This window comes from Nuphar pumila, chromosome 10 (assembly GCF_984573655.1).
Source record: "Nuphar pumila chromosome 10, dmNupPumi1.hap1.1, whole genome shotgun sequence".
Lineage (NCBI taxonomy): Eukaryota > Viridiplantae > Streptophyta > Magnoliopsida > Nymphaeales > Nymphaeaceae > Nuphar > Nuphar pumila.
This window is the reverse complement of record NC_143258.1, coordinates 7,165,474-7,185,669: the sequence shown is the minus strand read 5'-3', so window position 1 is coordinate 7,185,669 and position 20,196 is coordinate 7,165,474. Positions and strand designations below refer to the sequence as shown.

The 20,196-nt window shown below is 36.8% G+C and overlaps 1 protein-coding gene across 1 annotated transcript in view; it reads left to right on the top strand.

Annotated features, from left to right (window-relative positions):
* LOC149823406 (DEA(D/H)-box RNA helicase family protein) overlaps nt 1-20,196 on the top strand; it is a 107,757-nt gene that overhangs the window by 23,956 nt on the left and 63,605 nt on the right. Inside the window, exons 6-7 of the mRNA XM_090018816.1 lie at nt 11,037-11,115; nt 15,965-16,138. Of these exons, the coding sequence (XP_089874942.1) occupies nt 11,037-11,115; nt 15,965-16,138 (253 nt within the window). The remainder of the gene's footprint in view (nt 1-11,036; nt 11,116-15,964; nt 16,139-20,196) is intronic.

Below are 20,196 nucleotides of genomic sequence, written 5' to 3'. Positions count from 1 at the left end.
ACTTAGTTGTCAAAGGGAGTGCCTAGGCACAGCCCCATTGCCTGGGCTTTTGGGTTTGGGCGGTGGGGCCACTTTACTGCCTAGGCGTCGCCTAGGCACCACCTAGGCTTAAAGCCTATTTTTGTTCATTTTTTGACTTGGTTGACCACTTGATCAACGATGCCAAAGGGGAGGTATAAAAAGGGAAAGAACGTCTCTCTCTCTCTCTCGGTTTGTTGGAGCAAGAAGAATAAGATACACTCCTCTCTCTCTCTCTCTGCCTCTCTCGGTTTTATTTTTTATTTATTGTTTATTCACATTGTTAGTTGTTTGGTTTGTTTATTCAATTGTTCATTTATTCTTAATTTTTGAGCAGGTTATTTAATATAATTGCTTTACAATGTTCGATGACGTGTGTTTGTTTATTGCTTATTGCTGATTGATTTTATTTTGTGTACATGTTTGTTATTAATTTTAGCAGTTTGTTTACATATTTTGTGTATTTTGATTTTTTTTTTAATTGGGGTACCGACCAGTCTGCCTAGGTCCCACCTACTATTTTTAGGGGCTCACAGCCTAGGCACTGCCACCTTTGACAACTAAGGCTGCAAGTGGGTGTACATGATTAAGATTAAAGCTCTCTAAGAAGCGATCTTATCTAAATAAATTTCTACAGGTAACCTGCACCATGGCTCTGTACTCAGCCTCAACTGCAAGGTGGACTGAGGTGGGTGCACTCATAAACTGGCTGATTGCATGGACTACATATGTGATGTCAGGTTTAATGATAGTCAAGTATATCAAGCTACCCACAAGCTAACTGGAACTTTCAGTTTCTCACCATCTTTAGATCTCAACTTGGCATTTGCCTCCATTGGAGTGGCAACTCTTCTAGAGTCATCTCTTAATCTAGCCTTTAACACAAGATCTATTGCAACTTTCAAATTCAGGAAGTACTTCCAATTTCCCGGATCCTTCGTCTCAAATACAGTAGCCAGTCTTTTTTTGGTGTTGACAATTTTCTGCACATTATCTCTTGTGATGATCATATCATCAACATATAAAAGCAAAATACATTTTCTACATTTAGAAGACAACACCAACAAAGCAAGGTAAAGATAACTCTGCTCAAATCCAAAGGACTTTACTGTATTGCTAAACTTCTCAAACCATGCACGAGGTGCTTGTTTGAGTCCATATAGAGCACTCTTTAACCAATATACTCGTCCTTGAGAGTTTGAATACCATTAAGGAAATTCCATGTAAACCTCTTTCAAGAAAGCATTTTTCACATCTAACTTATAAAGGTTCCAATGACGAATTGTAGCAACTGCAAGCAAAGTCCTTATAGTTGTCATATGAGCCACTAGGGCAAAAGTCTCGGCAAAATCAATTCCAAATTGCTGGCTGTAACTCTTGCCACCAATCTGGCTTTATATATCTCAATAGGCCCATATGTCTTTATTTTAATCTTTTATACCCAATTGCATCCTAGTGCGTTTTGGTCAGGCATGAGATATACAAGATCCCAAGCTTGCATTCTTTCAAGAGCTTCCAACTTTTCGGCCATTGCTTGCTGCCACTCTTCTTTTGAAGCTGCCTCTGTATAGTAATCAGACTCGACATAGATATAAATCAAAGCAAGGAAAGCACGATGTTAAGGAGAGAGAATCATAAGACACATAGCGATTGGGAGGACTAGAGACTTTAGAATTATGACGTACTTGAGGAGGAGAGGTGCAGAAGAAGACTCCAAACTTGAGTGCTTTGAATAAGCTAAAAGCTATGTCACATAGGTGCGGGTGCGGATACAGGTGCAACACTTTAAAAAAACTTGGGTGCGGGTGTGTGTGTGTATATATATATATATATAATTTTTAACATTTTTAAGTTGACACTAATGAAATAAAAACAATTATCATATAATAAATCCATCATGCATAAATTCATGCAATAAATCAAATTAACAATCAACAATTTCTATTCATCATCAATAAAAAATAACACTACAATTAAATCAACCTGAATATATTATGGCTACGCTAAATGAATTAAGAAAACATGGAATAATCAAACAAGTCAAGCAAAAAAGAAGTAATTTGTACTAATAAAAGAAGCAAACATTGCATTATTGCATACCAAAAGTATATCCTACACAATGTCTAGGACGATGGGAGCCTTTTTGGAGTAGGCCTAGGTTCACTAAAGCTGAACCCAGGCTTGGGTACGATTTGGCTGAACCCAACCGTTCAGGGTTCGATTCTGCCGAACCCAGTAGGCTTGGGTTCGATTCTTATGAACCCAAGCCTGGGTTCACCAGAGCTGAACCCAGTAGGCCTTGGTTCAGTTCTGCTGAACCCAGGCTCCGGTTCACCATAGCCGAACCCAGTAGGCTTGGGTTTGACCCTTGCGCCTACGAAGAAGAAAGAAGAAGAAAGAATAAGAAAGAAAGGAGGAGGCGTTGAAGGGAAGAGGAGAAGGAAGAAAAAGAAAGACAGGAGGAGGAGAAGGAAGAAAAAGAATAAAGGGAGGAGGAGGTGGAGAAGGACGAAGAAGAAAGACAAGAGGAGAGAGAGAGAGACGTACCTTCATCGCCATCGAAAGAGGAGAGGAGGTCGTCGTCGTTGCCGTCGTCGGGACAGAGGAGGGGTGTCAGCATCGGGGGGTGGCGGGTAGGGGATGAGTCGTGCAAGTCCATTTAGGGGAAGCAAGTCCATTTAAGAGGCAATAGGTTTGGACAAACCTATTCTAGAAGACTTGAAAATATTGTTGAGATTCTATTTTTGGATCAAGTGGGATCAGAGGAAGTATAAAATATAGAGGTCAATCCTGATCCAATTTCTTCTTTAGCTTAACCATATCACTTAACCTTGGTGTCACCTTCCACTTCGTGCTCTCCTCCTTCGTCCCCTCCTGAGGTGTGTCTTATGAGTTTTTTTCTCCTTGACATCATGCACTTTTGGCATTGATTCATTCATATGTTGAGCTTGAGTCCTATTTAGAGACAACTTTAAAGAGGAGTGACAAAGGTAATGTCTAAGCAGATGAATGCACTAGAGAGGATGTGTGCATGAGAGTTGGTAAAGCTACCAATTGAAAAAAATATTGTTTGGAGAAAGTGGGTTTTAAGATAAAGACAAGGGCAGATGGATCAATTAAGATATATAAGGCAAGATTAGTGGCAAAGGCCTACAATCAACAATTTGAAATTGATTTTGTGGAAACCTTTGTACGAGTGACTCACAAGACCACTATAAGGACTTTGCTTGCGGTAGCTACAGTGTGACAATAGAACTTGTGTCAACTAGATGTAAATAATGCCTTCTTGAATGGTGATCTAGATGAATAGATTTATATGAAGTTGCCTCAGGGGTTTGTAAACTCTCAAACACAAGTTTTATGAAGGGACCTAGTTTATTTAAATTGTTTTGAAAAGCCATCATATTTGAGTTAAACTGGTTCTTTAAAATTGTTTTGAAAAGCCATCAGACATCGGCTAAACTATATTTTTTTTTGAAATTATTTTGAGAAATGATCAAATTTGTTAAACTGCCTCAAAAGTGATTAGCTAATCTTTTTGAATCACTTTGGTGTTATTTTGTTGTCTTTGAGTTGATTAAAATATGTGTTATTTGGCATTGAAAATCAGATGAAAGTTCATTTCAAATGTTTTCAAAATCCATTATTCATAAAGAATATTGTTTTTATTGATTTTAAGTATTTGGATTTAAATTTCTGTTTACATAAGTGTAAGTGGACCGTTGGCCGGATGACATATCGACCAACGACGACCTTATCGGGGTTTACGAGCACCTTTTGAAAAGGGTAATCATCCCATTTGGCTTGTCATTGGATTTATCGGCCTAGTTGACTTGGTCCTTGCCTTTGTTCTAGTCAATGGGAAAGATGAAATCCCCCATTAGTGAGTGGTTCATTGGAGTTTTCTGAATGGGATACGTGATATTTGGCCCAATCGGATATCCAATGGGTTGTGGCACCCACCACCACTATTGTTATTTGCCTATGTAAATTATAAAGGGATTTTATCGGACCAAGTACAATTGAGATTTTTCGGCCCTTCAGATCTTCGGTGGGATTATGGATCAGATATAATATAAAGTGTTTTCCAAAAGTTTTATGAAATAAGAAATGCCAGCTTTTGAAAAAAAAGTTTCATGAGTTTACAAATTGGGTTGCAAAGTGCTTTATGTAACGATCCCAACTCATCCTCGTTGAAAAGTAAGTTTTTTTCTAAACAATTGCGAAAACCAAAACCTGAGGATCTGGGGCCTTATAGACTTAACCAAATTCCAATCCACAAGGGATCTTTACATTGAATCAACCAATCAAAATAACCAACTTTATTAATCAATAATCAAAGTCTGAGAACAGAAGTAAAATAAAGTTTAAAATCTTAGAGCCACGCTATCCAAGAATAACAGAAGTAAGTCACACAATCTCGTAGGCTCCTTGTGGCAGTCGTCCTTATCACTGAGCTTCAGGTCCTGTGAAAAACATGGGGAGTACTGGGTAAGAATCAAAGATTCTTTATACGAATTCTTCTAAAAATACAAATAGGAAAGAAAAGCATAAATCAAATTCATATAAGATTTCAAAGTAACATAAGCACAACAATCATATAATTCAATTACTATTCAAGCATTTAAAAACAATTATCATGTAATAACAATTATTCACATGGAACAGAACAAGTAAGAATGTATAAACTAATTCTGAACAGTAAATATGCATGATTTCAATGCACATGCATGAACGATTTATTAAGTTATTATCAGAGTTCTCTTTTGCATGCATGTCTCTATTAAATGCACACAATTTAGTTTCACTTGTCATTAAACTCACACATACTCAAAACGATCATCCCAATTTTCGAAGTCTAAAATAGGTTTCCAGTTGTAGCTTGACATACAATTTGTATTTTTTTATTGGGTTTCACATTTGTTCGTCGACCGATATCAGGAATCAACACCATCTATCAGAATATTAGAAATCAACATCTAATGTCGGGACACCAGAGAAATAAACATCCACTTTCTTGGTATACCAATAACAACAATTGTGTCTACAACACTACCTACAACTAAAGTGGTTGAAAACTCCTTAAAACCGTGGCCGGGAGGTGAACCATTATATCAGCTTCAGGGGTATAATCACACACAGAGTTTTAGTATCCTCACAGTTTCTTCAAAATCACCATCCAAAATTTCCACACTGTGGAAGAGACATCCATCGATGTATCTTAAGCAAAATTTTCAATAAACATGCACACACACAACTATCGAAACATGTCTACAATGCACATTCATTCACATACAATAAAAAATGTACATATAAAACAAATTGTACATGCATGTGAACACTTGCTTGCAACATGCAATTTTGCTTTCATGATTCATTTCATGCATAACATCCAAACATGCACATGATCATGTTAATGCAACATTAAAATAATTTTAGAATTTACATGTTCATGATATGCACATCTATGCCAACATGAATTTCACTTGCATGAGCATACATAACCAATAAACACTTTTGCCGATTTGGGCATGCTCGGGATACAAAACATAACCATCGAGCCATAGCTATGCTTTCACCACAGGACAACATTAGCATGCTATGGGCAGCATGACGAAACATGCAGCCAAAATTTGTGAACAACGGACAATGTTGCACATAAATGTGCAGCGTCTGCCCTACAACAACCCAATGAAAACCGGATAAATCACATGTTGAATGCACATATATGCAGAAGAATAACATGCTGGAAATATACTCCGCTGATGCATGCTTACACAAAGAAATAACATGCTGGGAAACACATGGATGTTGCATGTTTATGCCAGCACTCAAAAAAGGAAACATGCTCGAAAAAAGAAACATAAGGTTGGTGCACAGCCGTACCATTTGTCAAAAAAAGAGAGGAATCAACGTGCTGGACAATCGCTACACACAGGCCGATACACACCTAGACAGATCTGAACCAGACTTGTCTACCTAGTGTGAATAGGCAGATCGGTTCAGTTCTGCATATGCATACAACGTATCTGAACCGAAACTGCATATTTATCATAGCTGCATATCTGTCCAAGGAAAGAATAAAGTGACACTTGTAAGTCTGTCCAGATTTACCCGCGTGAACACGGTAAGTCTGGACAAGATTGCATGCATACAGTGTTTCCAAAGAAACAATATGATAACAGAAAAATATTCCTCTACTGATGACTTTAAGCATGTATGCTTATAAAGCTTGATATGTATGAGTATGCCACATAATAAACTAGCTATCAGATTCGTTTAGATTTATGCGCAATAGGCAGACTTGAACACAAATTTTAGATTTCAGATGCGGAAACAAGGAATACATGGATCTAGATTTTAATCAACACTCGTTTGCCTATATGCAGTTAGCAAAAACAGAGACTGCAGTGTTTCCAAAGAAACAATATGATAACAGAAAAATATTCCTCTACTGATGACTTTAACAATGTATGCTTATAAAGCATGATATGTATGAGTATGCCACATAATAAACTAGTTATCAGATTTGTTTAGATTTATAAACAATAGGCAGACTTGAACAAAAATTATAGATTTCAGATGCGAAAACAGGGAATACATGGATCTAGATTTTAATCAACATTAGTTTGCCTATATGCAGTTAGCAAAAACAGAGACTGCACTACAGTTTGCCTATATGCAGTTATCCAAAATAGAGATTGCACTATAGTAGATTTTAAGTCAATTAAAACCAGTTTTTTTGCAACTTAACTGCATCCAAATACAATTTTAAAATAAAAACACTATGACAACCACTGATTTAACGTACGGACATATGCTTTAATGGCAGTTTTAAAAGCAGAAATATTTCAGCTGTCATAAACGCATGCTGGGAATCTAATGATGGGCCTGGTTTGGATCAGATCTGATCCAAATCCAAACCTCAATAGATTGTCCTGATGAACGGGCAGTTCCACACATTCAATATGGAATTACTCATGATAGCATGCTGGAAATCGACAACAGATTCGCATGCACCCAAAAATGCGTAGATCTGGACCAGATCTGCGCACCTATGGGAAACCGCAGATCTGTCCAGGTCTGTCCACACGCACGGTGGGACAGATCTGTCCACATGAACAGTGTGACGAATTTGTCCAGATCTGTTCATGTGGACAGTGAGACAAATTCAGCTATAAACACGAAATCAGAAAATCAAGTACATGCCATAAAGGAAATAAATGGCTGAGTTAACATCATATACATATATATCGGCTAAAAAAGAAAGGAAAATCGATTCGTATATATGTATGTGTATATATATACATAATCAACGTTATGTATATATATATATATATTTTTGTATTCTACATCAGATTTTTTCTTTTTTTTCACTAAAATCTCACATAAACTGGATTTAGACCGTTTCTCTCGTTCAAATCAAGAGAGGAACTCGTACCTTCGATCGGATATGGAAAAAGACCAAAAATATACGTCGGATGCCCGAAACATGAAGATATCCCTCTCCTTATTCTTCCTTTCTTCCTCTTTTCCTCTCTTTTTTCTTTCTTTCTCCTTTTTCTCTCTCTCTCTAGAAAATGAAATCTAGAGAGTGGGGCAAGTTAGAACCTTTTAATTTTTTTTGGACTTCTAGAGAGAGGGTGACGTCGCTTCTCGAGTTTCCCATTTGGATATGAGATAGAGTTCTTCTAATAAAGAACTCTATATGTAACCTTCTCTTTGCTTTTTAACTACTTTTTATGCATTTGATATTTTATTTTGTTTTACTATTTTACTTTAACCTCATTTGTGATCTTATAGAATCCCTACATATTAGGTAGAGTTTCACAAATGTAGAACTTTGCTGTATCCAAAAGAAAATTTGGAATTAATTAATTTTTAATTATTTATTTATTAAATAATAAAATTTTAGAAAGTTTCAGAGGGTGTCTCATCTCTCTGGGAGTCTTTTTAACTTCAAAATTCACTCAATTAAACCTTTATATTGAATTTAAAACTTTAAATTAGTTGGACTTGGATTTTGATCCAAATCCAAGATCCAAATCCATATGGATCTCAAATTGGATCAGATCCTAATTAATATGGGTCTTTGATTGGGTCCAGATCCATATTAACTTGGGTCAAACGGATCAGATCAGATCCAATCCAATCAAGAATTGGTGACATCTAGGCCGGTCATTTTTTGAAAAAATGCAATTTTTGGGCCAACCTTAGCCCAAATTCAAAAAAACAAAATATCATGTTTTCAGAAATTCGAGACACATCTAATGATATATTACTTGAATTTCACCTGAATTTAACTCGAATTTCGCTCTATTTGAAAGGTCAAAAATTAAAAGTTTCACCAAATCTTGATTGGCTTGTTTAGGTCTTATCAATGGGTCCTGGGCCAAGTCCAGAATCAGCTGACTCCACCTAAAATCGAGGATTTCCATCGACTATGTGAAACACTTAGTCAAATTTATGAAGTCTAAGAATTTAATATTATAGAAAAACACATGATATTACACTTTAAGATCAGTTTTATTGTCTTTTATATATGTATTGTATTTTGAAAAGTTGGTTTTGTTATTCAAATAAAGTTTACAAAAGTGATTTCAAATCTATTATGTTGTTTTTTTCCAAAATGTCTCCTTTTGAAAACCTCAAAAACCTAATTATTAAGATTGTAATTAGTTGTTTGCTGAACATGTAGTTCATTAAATGTTATTATTGTTTTTTTGAGTAAGCATTTTGATAGAAGTAGCAAGAATTTAAAGAGAGGACCGATTATGGCCTGGTTTTAGGGCGTGACATATGTGATTGTATTCTTCTCATTTCAAAGTTAATGAAGTTTCTCTTCTCATCTTCTTCTTTGCTCTCTCTCATGGTTGGAACTTTATTACTTTGATAGTTTGTTTTAGTATATTATCAACCAACTTATCCTATATTACAATTCCATGAATATGGTGTTAGTTTTAGCAATGTATGTGATATAGTCCAATTTCTGGAGGACCTTGCTCCAGATCTATTGCCCTTGTCAAGTAAAGTGGATCCTAGTGTAGAGGACCCCGATCTGCACTCAGTGGCCCAAATTGATCCAAGTATGGCATACTCAGGTCCAAATCCGTTATACCAAGTGATTTGGGTGAATCCTAACATTACTACGGAGCCAAATGTCGAAGACCCAATTCCAAGCTGCGTTATCCATTCAATTGATGATGACCCATTCCCTGCAAATCCAGATCCAAGATCCATTTTGCAGTGGGATCCACCCCTAAGGTGCCACATCAACAATTGCAACATCCTCGACCTATAGAGGCATTTGATTTGGGGCACCACTTTATTCTGCATTTGGGACTCAGATTCGGTTCAATGTTGGACGAGATGAAGCAAGAAGGAACCTGACCTATTTGGACAGACTAGAATTCAAGAAGTAATGAAGGGCCAGCCAACTAGGGAGGTCAACCTCCCCTCTTGGGGGGGCTAGATGGACATGCAAAGGTGATTTAAGAAGGTCCCTAGGTGTTATCCTAACCTTAGAAAGGTTTTACTTATTTTCAAAGTTGAGACTCCAAGGAGCCCCTTAAGATTTTGCATTTTTAATAATGTTTCTTGTAATTGGTGTTGTGTGTTAATGCCTTCCCTAAAGCCTATATAAGGGGTTTGAATTCACCTCGAGATGATATGATATATGAAATTAGTTTAATGAGTTTGGAAGTTCCTCACTCTCTCTCAAAATGCCTCTCTCTCTCTCTCTCTCTCTCTCTCTCTCTTGGCCCTTAGGCCCTCGTCTATTCTCAAGTAGCCTCCTTCCTTTTATCCTAGACCTCTTGTAGGTCAACTCCAACCGGACTTGGTGCAAGCCTAAGTCTGGACCGTGCAACAACATAAACCAGCCCGCGTCAGCCAACTGACTGCCGTAGACCATCTCCCAGCCGTTGACCCTTAGAAGACCCTCTAACCAACCCCTCAAAACCCTGGTAAGTCATCTAAGTTCAAGCCCTAACTCTGAGCCCAGTTCTAGACTCCCCAAACTCGTAAAACCTAGCCTCAAATTCAACGTTCTGATGCTGATATTTACAAAATTTGACTCGACTTCACTCGAATGTTTCTCCCAAGCCTACAAATTTAACTATAGACTAACCCAGTTGTCCTTAGTCTACCCACCAAAAATCGGATCGATCCTCATTCCCAATGAGGTGAAATAAATCCGACAACGGAACTTGTTTTTACCAAATCCTAGTACAGACCAAAACCCGTTTCTATGTTTCCTTATTTTTGCCTCCCTGACCTTAAAAACCCTGAACCCCAAATTTTAATCGAACCTTCCCTAACCTACCTTGAATTTTCCATAATTTTTCGATTGGTGTTCTGAGAGGAATAAATTAATCTCTCAGGGTCTATTAGAATCCAAACAGAACCGTGTCTCAAGAAAATCCTAAAACTTTTAGATATTTTATCTCCCAAACGACAAGTCCTAAAATCTTGATATTTTTACCCAAGCTTAACCTGTCTAGAAGCCCCTCCTAAATTTTCAGCAATTTAGCTACTGTAATTTGGTAGAACCAAATTTTTAACTAAACCCTATCAAAACCCAAACTGAACCTCTTTTAGCATTCCTAACCCAACTGGCCTATAGTTCTAACCCATATCTACCCGTGGGTTCAGGAACACATCAGTATGAGCTGTTAGGTTCCCTATACCTAGAAATTATCAAACATTTTTCATCTGTTCTTTGCCTTGTTAACATCTGTAGCCTGTAGTTTTTGTTTTTGGAACTATTTCAAGTTGCGTATTGTTTATTGTCTTCTATGATACAAAAATGGTTTAAATTAATGGCTTCCTTAGTACACTCCATATTAGTTCTCTTGTGTATTGGATCTTTCTCATTGAATTTGTTACACTGCTGGAAATAACTTATCATGGTCCATACTAATCTTACTTTACATATGCTCAAGATATATCTGACATTTGACAACATGAATCATCTAAAATTTTATATTGGTTCTATGTGACCATTGTCCTATTTGCAGGGTTCATAGCATGATCGAAAAGCTTGCACAATTCACTGATATCCGTTGTTGCCTAGTTGTCGGTGGCCTGTCAATTAAGGTTTTGTCATAATTATAATTTCTCTTCTATATGTTTCTTGCATATAGCAAATTTTGACTATAATTTTTGAAGAATATCCATTATATTTATTCTGATTAACCTATGTACTGGTAGTAATCATTTCTTGCTGAGGTAGTGGTTTTCGGTGTGACTATTAAAGCTGTGTTTTTACCTTCTATGAAGAGGATAATCTTAGCTAGGTGTGAAGATATATGTAATTGTGATTGACATTCTCTTTTTCTTATTAACTATGTTTTATATTCTCAATTTCTAGTTCTACGAAGTCTTTTTCCATTGGCATTTGGAATGGATATGTCGTAACAAATATTTCACCTTTTACTTGGTACCAGAGAAAAACTTCATATATTCAGATTTCTTTTCATTATGTCATTGTCATGTGCTGAGCTTTAGTATTACCCTTTTTTCACAATTCTGTCACAAGAAACATGTACACTGTAAATCTTAAAATTTTAAATATATGGTTAATCAGATATATTGCAGCGAGTAATGCAAAGCACTCTTAGTTGACCCAAGTTGAACAAATATGTCAGCAGCTTTCTAGGAGGCCATATACCATATTGGTTCCTCTCTTTTTATGTGGGTCATGTGGCACTAGACAATGTTTCCGATCATGGGGCATAGAGGCTACACATTTAATGCTTCCATGTCACGTGACTGGGTGTCATGGCCCACCAAAGTGGGTTCCATACTGAATCTCGGTAGCATGGAAAGTTGGAAACTCTATAACCTTTCTACAAGTAAACTTCTAAACCATTTTGATGATAAACATTCACAAGCCCGAACAACATCCATAATGTGATAGTGTCCACAAAATGTGGTTTTTCCAAGAAATCCTTGCAAAAATGCACTGGCCTTGATTCCCAATGATTATGACGGTCTCTGATATATGTTGTTAGAAGTACTAGGTATTGCATCTATCTCACATAGATACGGCGGGACATAATGCGGATATGCTTGGTTTGTCAAGACAGTTCACTAAAAGTATGACATTATGACACATCTGTATACACACCCACACACACACACACACACATATATATATATATATATATATATATATATATATATATATATATATATATAGAGAGAGAGAGAGAGAGAGAGAGAGAGAGAGAGAGAGATGTGTAGCTGGTCAATCGTTAACTGCTCAACCCCAACTCAATAAAGCTGTCCGTCGGATCTTATTTAGATCCAATGGCCAGCATATTGAGTACTTGAATAGAAAAAAAAGGGTAAAAAACTTCACAGGGGGCCAGCTTTATTGAGTTGGGGTTGAGTAGTTAACGATTGACCAGCTATGCATTTCTCTCTGTCTATATATGTATGTATGTATAATAAGACAGAAGACTTGTAAAATTCTCGATTATACTAGTTTTTTGAGAGTAAGAATCAGTTGGTCTAATTCTTGTTTTTACAAGAAGAAAAAATTGACGGAGAAGTAGAGGGAGAGTAAGAGGGATGAAGAGTTGCACACAAGGCCTTTCCCTTTGGGAGGGTTGAGCTTCTTAATTATAGTAGAGCATTTTTTGTGGGGTTTCTCTCGCTATTGAGATGGGGTTGAGTAGTTAACGAATTACCAGCTACACATTTTTCTCTCTCTCTCTCTCTCTCTATATGTATGTATATATATAATAATACAGAAGACTTGTAAAATTCTTGATTATACAAATTTTTTGAGTAAGAATCCGATGGTCTAATTCTTGTTTTTACAAGAAGAAAAGATTGAGGGAGAAGTAGAGGGATGAAGAGTTGCACACAAGGACTTTCCCTTTGGGAGGGTTGAACTTCTTAATTATAGTAGAGCATTTTTTGTGGGGTTTCTGATTTTGTTTGGTTCACTTTCTAGTAGTTGGCCGCCCCTTCTGTCAGTGTCTTAGTGTTTTATTTCATTTATATAACAGTTCAACGGGAGTTTACTTTCACCTTACCATAATCATGTTTATTTTGATTTTGTGAAGTTACTTGTAAATGCAATTTCTTTCAACGGTGCTGGACTGCTTGTTGGTCTGTGGCTATTAACTGTGAGGTGTGAAGTTTGAAAGCACCATCACCAGGGAAGGCGATGCCTTCTTCTCCATGGCCGACACCCATCTATAACCAAAATTAATGCTTTGGGATTTTTCCTACTTGTTATCAATGTATAATTTATATCTTCAAATTATTTTGGGACCTTTTCAGTGCAATCTTTTTGGTGGAATATATTTTCAGATTATTTTGGGATGTTCTCAATGCATGGTCATTTAGGTCTGATTTTGAGGTCTGTTTTCATGCCATCTCAGTTATTCTTTGGTATGCAGGCTATTTGGTAGGTTTTGTGGATGTTGGTGGTCTGTTATAAATGCAATCTTTTCTCTTATGTGTACAGAAGCTAGTGGTTTGGGATTTTTTTTCCTATTTATTGTCAATCTTTTTGGCAGTATATAGCTTAGATCATTTACAAATTAAATTGGGACGTTTTCAATGCAATCTATTTGGGGGTATATAATTTATATATTTTCAAATCATTTTGGGATGTTCTCAGTGCATAGTCAATTAGGTTTGGTTTTGTGGTTGTTTTCATGCCAGCTTAGTTATTCATTGGTATATATGTAGGCTATTCGTTTGGCTTTGTGGATGTTGGTGGTTTATTATGATGCAAGAATTTCACTTCTTACATGTCTGTGAAAATGTGATTTGGATGTGATTAGGCTGGCTATAATGGGGTTTACGATTATAATGTAGTAGATAAAGAGTTATTAAAGTTTCTCGGTTGCTTTTTTGGTTATCCAAGCATCATGAGTTCTTTAGTTTGTTGTTGGATATTTCATATAGTCATGGCATAGCGAATTAAGCTTTAAGTTCTCTTCTTTCTTAAATTCTATAGATTTTTAGGGCTTTGATGAGAGAGAGGCAAACATACTATATTTTTTTCAAGATTTTTTTCTTTTATTTTTAAATTACGGATGTGATCTACGGACTTAATTTTATAGGGATCAACTCTTGGAGCATTTGATTATGACATATGGGTGGGTTTTTATAATGTTCAAAAAATCAACGGTTCAAAATCTTTGTAAAATTTTTAGGCTCCAAATATCATTTTTTTCATCAAAAACACATGATCCGGGTGTCAATCCCCAACCAATTGACCATGCCAAATACATCTACACGGTCAGAATTGCGAAAACAAACACTGAAAAAGCTGAAAAACTTATTTATTATGTTTCATTTAGGATATTTACATGACGTTATATATATATATATATATATATATATATATATAGAGAGAGAGAGAGAGAGAGAGAGAGAGAGAGAGAGAGAGAGAGAGATGCCTACTCCGATATGTGCCTACGGCCAGCATATCAGGCTTTTGAAGGTTTCGGATTCGGGTTGGATCTAGGCATTACAAAGTCCGACTTAATCGGATTTCGCTTAATCAGATTCGGATTCGGATGGAAAAGATAAAACCAAACCCTGATCCGACTAGGTTAAAACTCAGTATTTAGTTGGATTTGGGTTCGGGTTTGAATGCGACACTTAGTACCAAACCCGAATCCGATTATTAGTCGGATACAGATCTGCCTATGAAACCGCTTAATGGACTCAGATTCGGGTCAGGTATCGGGTTGCACTCAAACCATCTACATCCATATATATATATATATATATATATATATATATATATATATATATATAGAGAGAGAGAGAGAGAGAGAGAGAGAGAGAGAGAGAGAGAGAGAGAGAGAGAGAGAGAGAGAGAGAGTATGGTGGTTTTGTACCATGATACCAATATGCTGTGTCACATAGGTGTGGGTGCGGTTGTGAAGGGCGCAACCCATTAATTTCAAAACCTTAGGTGTGGGGGTGCATACATATTTATATATATTAACTGGACTTGGTTATGGTTAATTGAGCACAGTTTCAGAAGACAGAAATGGGCCTCGATGTGGTTGACCGAACTTGGCACTATGGAAGCCATGTGCATGTGTTGTACCCGCATCGATGCATGTGCGTTGTCCTTTCAGAGGTGTCCATGTTACATAGCCATACGGTGGTACACACTCTTGTTTGCATGGTTCTAGGCTCCAAATGTTAGATCTAACCGTATAAATATGTTTAGCATGGTTTATCTTAGCAGGTTTTATCACATTCAATGTACCACAAGATGCCATTTTCAAGTTGGTGAAAAATCAGTGGCTCAGAATTGATTAAGGGTGATCTAAAAATGGTGTAAAACATCATGTTTGAGTCAACTTTTAACACAAGAAAATAGTAAATAGAACAGGATACACATGATCCAAAGTTTAGATTTTGTTTTTGGAGCTTAAATTTATGTAAATCAAGTGTATACGGTGGTACAGTACGAGAATAGAAGCTCCCATATTTATATAATGGGTATAGCCTTATTTATGTATAAATTATAATTATATTATAGTTCTAATAATTGCAGTTTCGACATGTATGTTGTATGCATTCATAAAGAATACAGACATATATGTATCTATATTCTTGTTTTTTTATGTTGACTAAAAGGTACAGGATGCAGATGAGCCACTTAGTTGACTTGGCTGAGTAAACAGTGAAACATAGCGGAGAGTGACAAGTCACTGGGTTGTCAGACCTTGTTTGGTCTCATATCTGGTCGACCTGTTTTGTCCCATTTGCAATGCTTGTCATGTCCACTCATTTTTCTTTCTAATAAATACTTGCTTATTTTCTTCAATGATTAAGGTGTACACTCTTATCCTATTTGGCAACAAGAGTCTAGTGCTACCATGGCTTTCATTTTGAATGCTTTCTCCTATTAAATAATGACTTATCTGAAATCAGAATTTCTTTTGATTGTTTGAAGATGCAAGAGGCAGCATTACGATCGAGGCCTGATATTGTTGTGGCGACACCTGGGAGAATGATTGACCATCTTCGGAATTCTCAATCAGTTGGGCTGGAAGAGCTTGCTGTTTTGATTCTTGATGAGGCGGACAGGCTACTGGAACTTGGATTCAGTGCTGAAATCCTTGAATTGGTATTGCTGGATAGTCTTGATTTTAATTTACTTGTGGGCACTAAAATTGCAAATATATGATTTACAGTTTGGGCCTTCAAAAAATAAAAAAATGGTTCACCCATGTGGCTTTGTTGTAAGTTTTTTTTTTCAGCATTTGTAGCATTGAGTGGGTTATCCTTTCATTGATCTGAATTGGGCCCCGGAAAGAAGCAGGGTCTTCAATATATAACAACTCAAGATTCTTGTTTCTGTCAGACTTGACAATAAGCTGGAAACTTGATTGCTTTGTAGGTTGGCAAATGCTGCATGATTATGTTGATGAGTGTATAAAATTCTCTTATAGTTGCAACAATTGTTTTGTTTATTTTACCTAAATTTCATATTGTTGTCCAATTGGAAAGGGAAATTACTTACACAGCTGCTTGAAATATATTGAGCAAACCATTCTGACATATCTCAATCCCCCAATTTGATGATTAATTTACTATTGCGTTTACTTCCCTATGCCTTTAACATTTACTTTCGCATTTGGTGCTGATAAAACTGCCAATGGGTTGGCGTGTTTTGGTGAAGAAACCGAGAAAGGAGTGAGGAGGGAGAACAAATCCTTCTTTTGAGAATCAGCAGCCTCTATGTTTTCTTAGTGGCTGCACTAATTCGCCATTAAGCTTAATAGGGTTGCAATTCTTTTACATGGACGAAATTGCCCTGTATTAGTAATACATATTACATTAGAATATAAAACATACGCGTGAATAGCTATGGATAATATGGATCCTCTATTGGATTCATATCCGATCCATATTCTAATACCCTCCCTCAAGTTGTGCACGAGAGTGAACCATGTGCAACTTGTTCTTCAGATACCAGAAACAGTTACTTGTGAGACCTTTTGTAAACATATCAGTGACTTGGTCTTTTGAAGACACATAAACCGGTTCAATCTCTTTGTCTGTTATCTTTTGTCTGATGAAATGTTGATCAATCTCAATATGCTTAGTCCGACTGTGATGAACATGATTGAACGCAATTTGTATAGCACTTCTATTATCACACATAAGAGTCGAACTTGAGATATTTTTTCCCATCTCTGTAAGTAGATGCCTAATCCAGGTCACTTCTGCTGTGGTAGCTGCCATAGATCTATACTCTGCCTCTGTGCTAGATCTTGCCACAACCTTCTGTTTTTTGCTACTCTATGAGACAAGATTTCTTCCAATAAAAACACAGTATCCTGAAACAGACCTCCTCTCATCTGGGTCCCCTACCCAGTCTGCATCTGTATAGGCCAATATGTCATGTTTTGGTGTCCCCCATGAAGATTGTACATATGTGAGTCCATCACCCATCGTGCCTTTTAGATAACGAAGAATACGTTTGACACCATCCATGTGACCAGTCTTCGGTTCATGCATGAACTGAGATACTTGATTTACAGAATATACAATGTCTGATCTAGTAAAAGTAAGGTACTGTAACATGCCCACTAAATTGCGATACTTGCTTGCATCAGGATATAACTCATCATCACAAATGCTGAGCTTTTGATTGACAACACTGGGTGTAGGCAGAGGTTTGCAATCTGTCATTCCTACTTTGGCCAGAAGGTCAAGAGTGTATTTGTGTTGAGTTAATGACATTTTTCCATCCTGTCTGTCCACCTCTACACCAAAAAAATATCTCAGTTCCCCAAAATCTTTCATCTTGAACCGCATACTTAGTAAGACTTCAATTCGTTGAATATGGTCTGGAGCATTACCAGTGATCACGACATCATCAACATATATAAGTAAGAAAACCATAGTGGTTCCATCCGTGTATATGAATAGAGAATGATCTAATTGGGAGCAAAAGAAACCATGGTTCTGAATCTCTAAGGAGAAGCTTTCAAACCATGACCTGGAGGCTTGTTTTAAACCATACAATGCTCTGGTTAATTTGCATACATATTCTTTTGGGTCTCCCTCTGCATAACCTTGAGGTTGCTCCATGTAGACCTCTTCCTTTAAATCCCCATGAAGGAATGCATTTTTAACATCAAGCTGACTAAGGGTCCACCCATGTTCAATTGCGAGGCTAAGAATAATACGTATAGTTCCCATTTTCACCACTGGGCTGAATGTCTCATCATAATCTTGACCGTATTCTTGAGTAAAACCTTTGGCAACAAGACGTGCCTTGTATCGTTCAATGCTACCATCCGGTTTATATTTAATCTTATATACTCATTTTGAGCCAACAACATTTTTATCTGGGGGACGACCAACTATCTCCCATGTTTGACACTCATGAAGTGCCTCGATCTCCTCATTCATCGCTTCAATCCATTTGTTAGATTGAATAGCTTGACAAAACCCAAGTGGTTCCTCGTGTTTTTCAATCTTGGATAGAAAGATCTGAAAATCCATAGAAAAGTTATCATAACTCATCCATTTTTCAATAGGGTGCCTTATCCTGCTTGATCTTCTTGGTGCCTCTCTGTTATTGGACAATGCCACGTGTTCTCTAGCAGGTACATCTGTTTGCTCTCTGGGTCTCCTAGTATAGACAATTCCTTTGTGTCTCAAACATTCTGTTTCCGATACTTCATCTGAAGCCGTCTCATCATGTATGCTTTCAGGAGCCAAAGTAGTATGTTCTGCAACATGTGAAATAAGTTCAGCACTGAGCCATGGATCATACCAATTAGCAGCTGCCTCAATATGTTCACGATTGTGATCTGCTTTATTCCCCAGAAAACTATTTTCATCAAAAACAACATTTCTGGAGATTCTGATATTATTGGCAAGATCATAGCACCTGTAACCCTTGTGTTCATCTGCATAACCTACAAATTGGCATATAGAGGCTTTCTCCTGAAATTTAGTTCTCATGGATTTATCGATATGTACATAACATGTGCATTCAAAAACTCGTAACTCATTATAATCAGGATGTACACCAAAGAGAACATAATAGGGAGACTGATTTTCAAGAATAGGCATAGGAAGACGATTTATCACATGAGTGGCAGTATGAAAAGCTTCTGTCCAAAGACTAATAGGCAAGTTACAACCATGCATCATACTCATTGTACTTTCCACAATATGTTTGTATTTGCGTTCAACAATTTCATTTTGTTGTGGAGTGTGCGGGCAAGAAACTCTACGATGTATCCCATTATCTTGGAGAAAATATAAAATTTTTTTGGAGGAATACTCACCACCTCCATCACATTGGAGAATTTGAATATTTTGGGAGAATTGAGTTTTAACGTAGGCATGAAAGTGACGGAAAATAAGAAAAACTTCTGATTTGTGTTTCATAAAGAATATCTAGGTAAAGCGAGAGAAACTGTCAATAAAGGATACATAATATTTACTTCCAAAAGAGGAAGGATTGAGAGCTGGGCCCCAAACATCAGAACATATTATCTCAAAGGGCATGAAAGCTCTTTTATTTATTTGATGAAAAGGAAATACATGACTTTTATAGACCTGACAACTATGACACATTTTATCCTTCAACGAAGGTGAAACAGACTCTGAAAGAAAACCATTGGACACTAATTTTTTAATAAAGACTTGACTACAATGACCAAGACGGGAATGCCAAAGATCTGGCTTATTACATTTAGATATACTTAGAACGTTTTTAGAGACATGATCGGACTTGGGCTTCAGGACACTGGAGGCTGGATCTTCATTGAAGATTAACATGTTTCCACGTCGCTCTCTTTTAGCGAACATCTCCTTCGTTTGAAGATCCTTGACAAAGACAAAAGTAGGAGTAAATTCTACAGATGAATTGGTAGAGTCAACAAGCTTAGAAACAGAGACAATGTTTTTCTTCATATTTGGTACATGAACAACATTAGATAAAGGAATGGATGAAGACTCGGAAAAAGAGATGAGGACGCTGCCTACGTTTGAAATAGGGTGGTGAGTCCCATCTCCAGTTACAATATTACAACAAACAACAACAACAACTACGCTTTCATCCCAAAACAATTGGGGTCAGCGATATGAACCAAAAAAGAAATTCATTTTGGGTCTTCCACATAAATCCTTTTCCTCCAATCATTTCTATCCAATGTC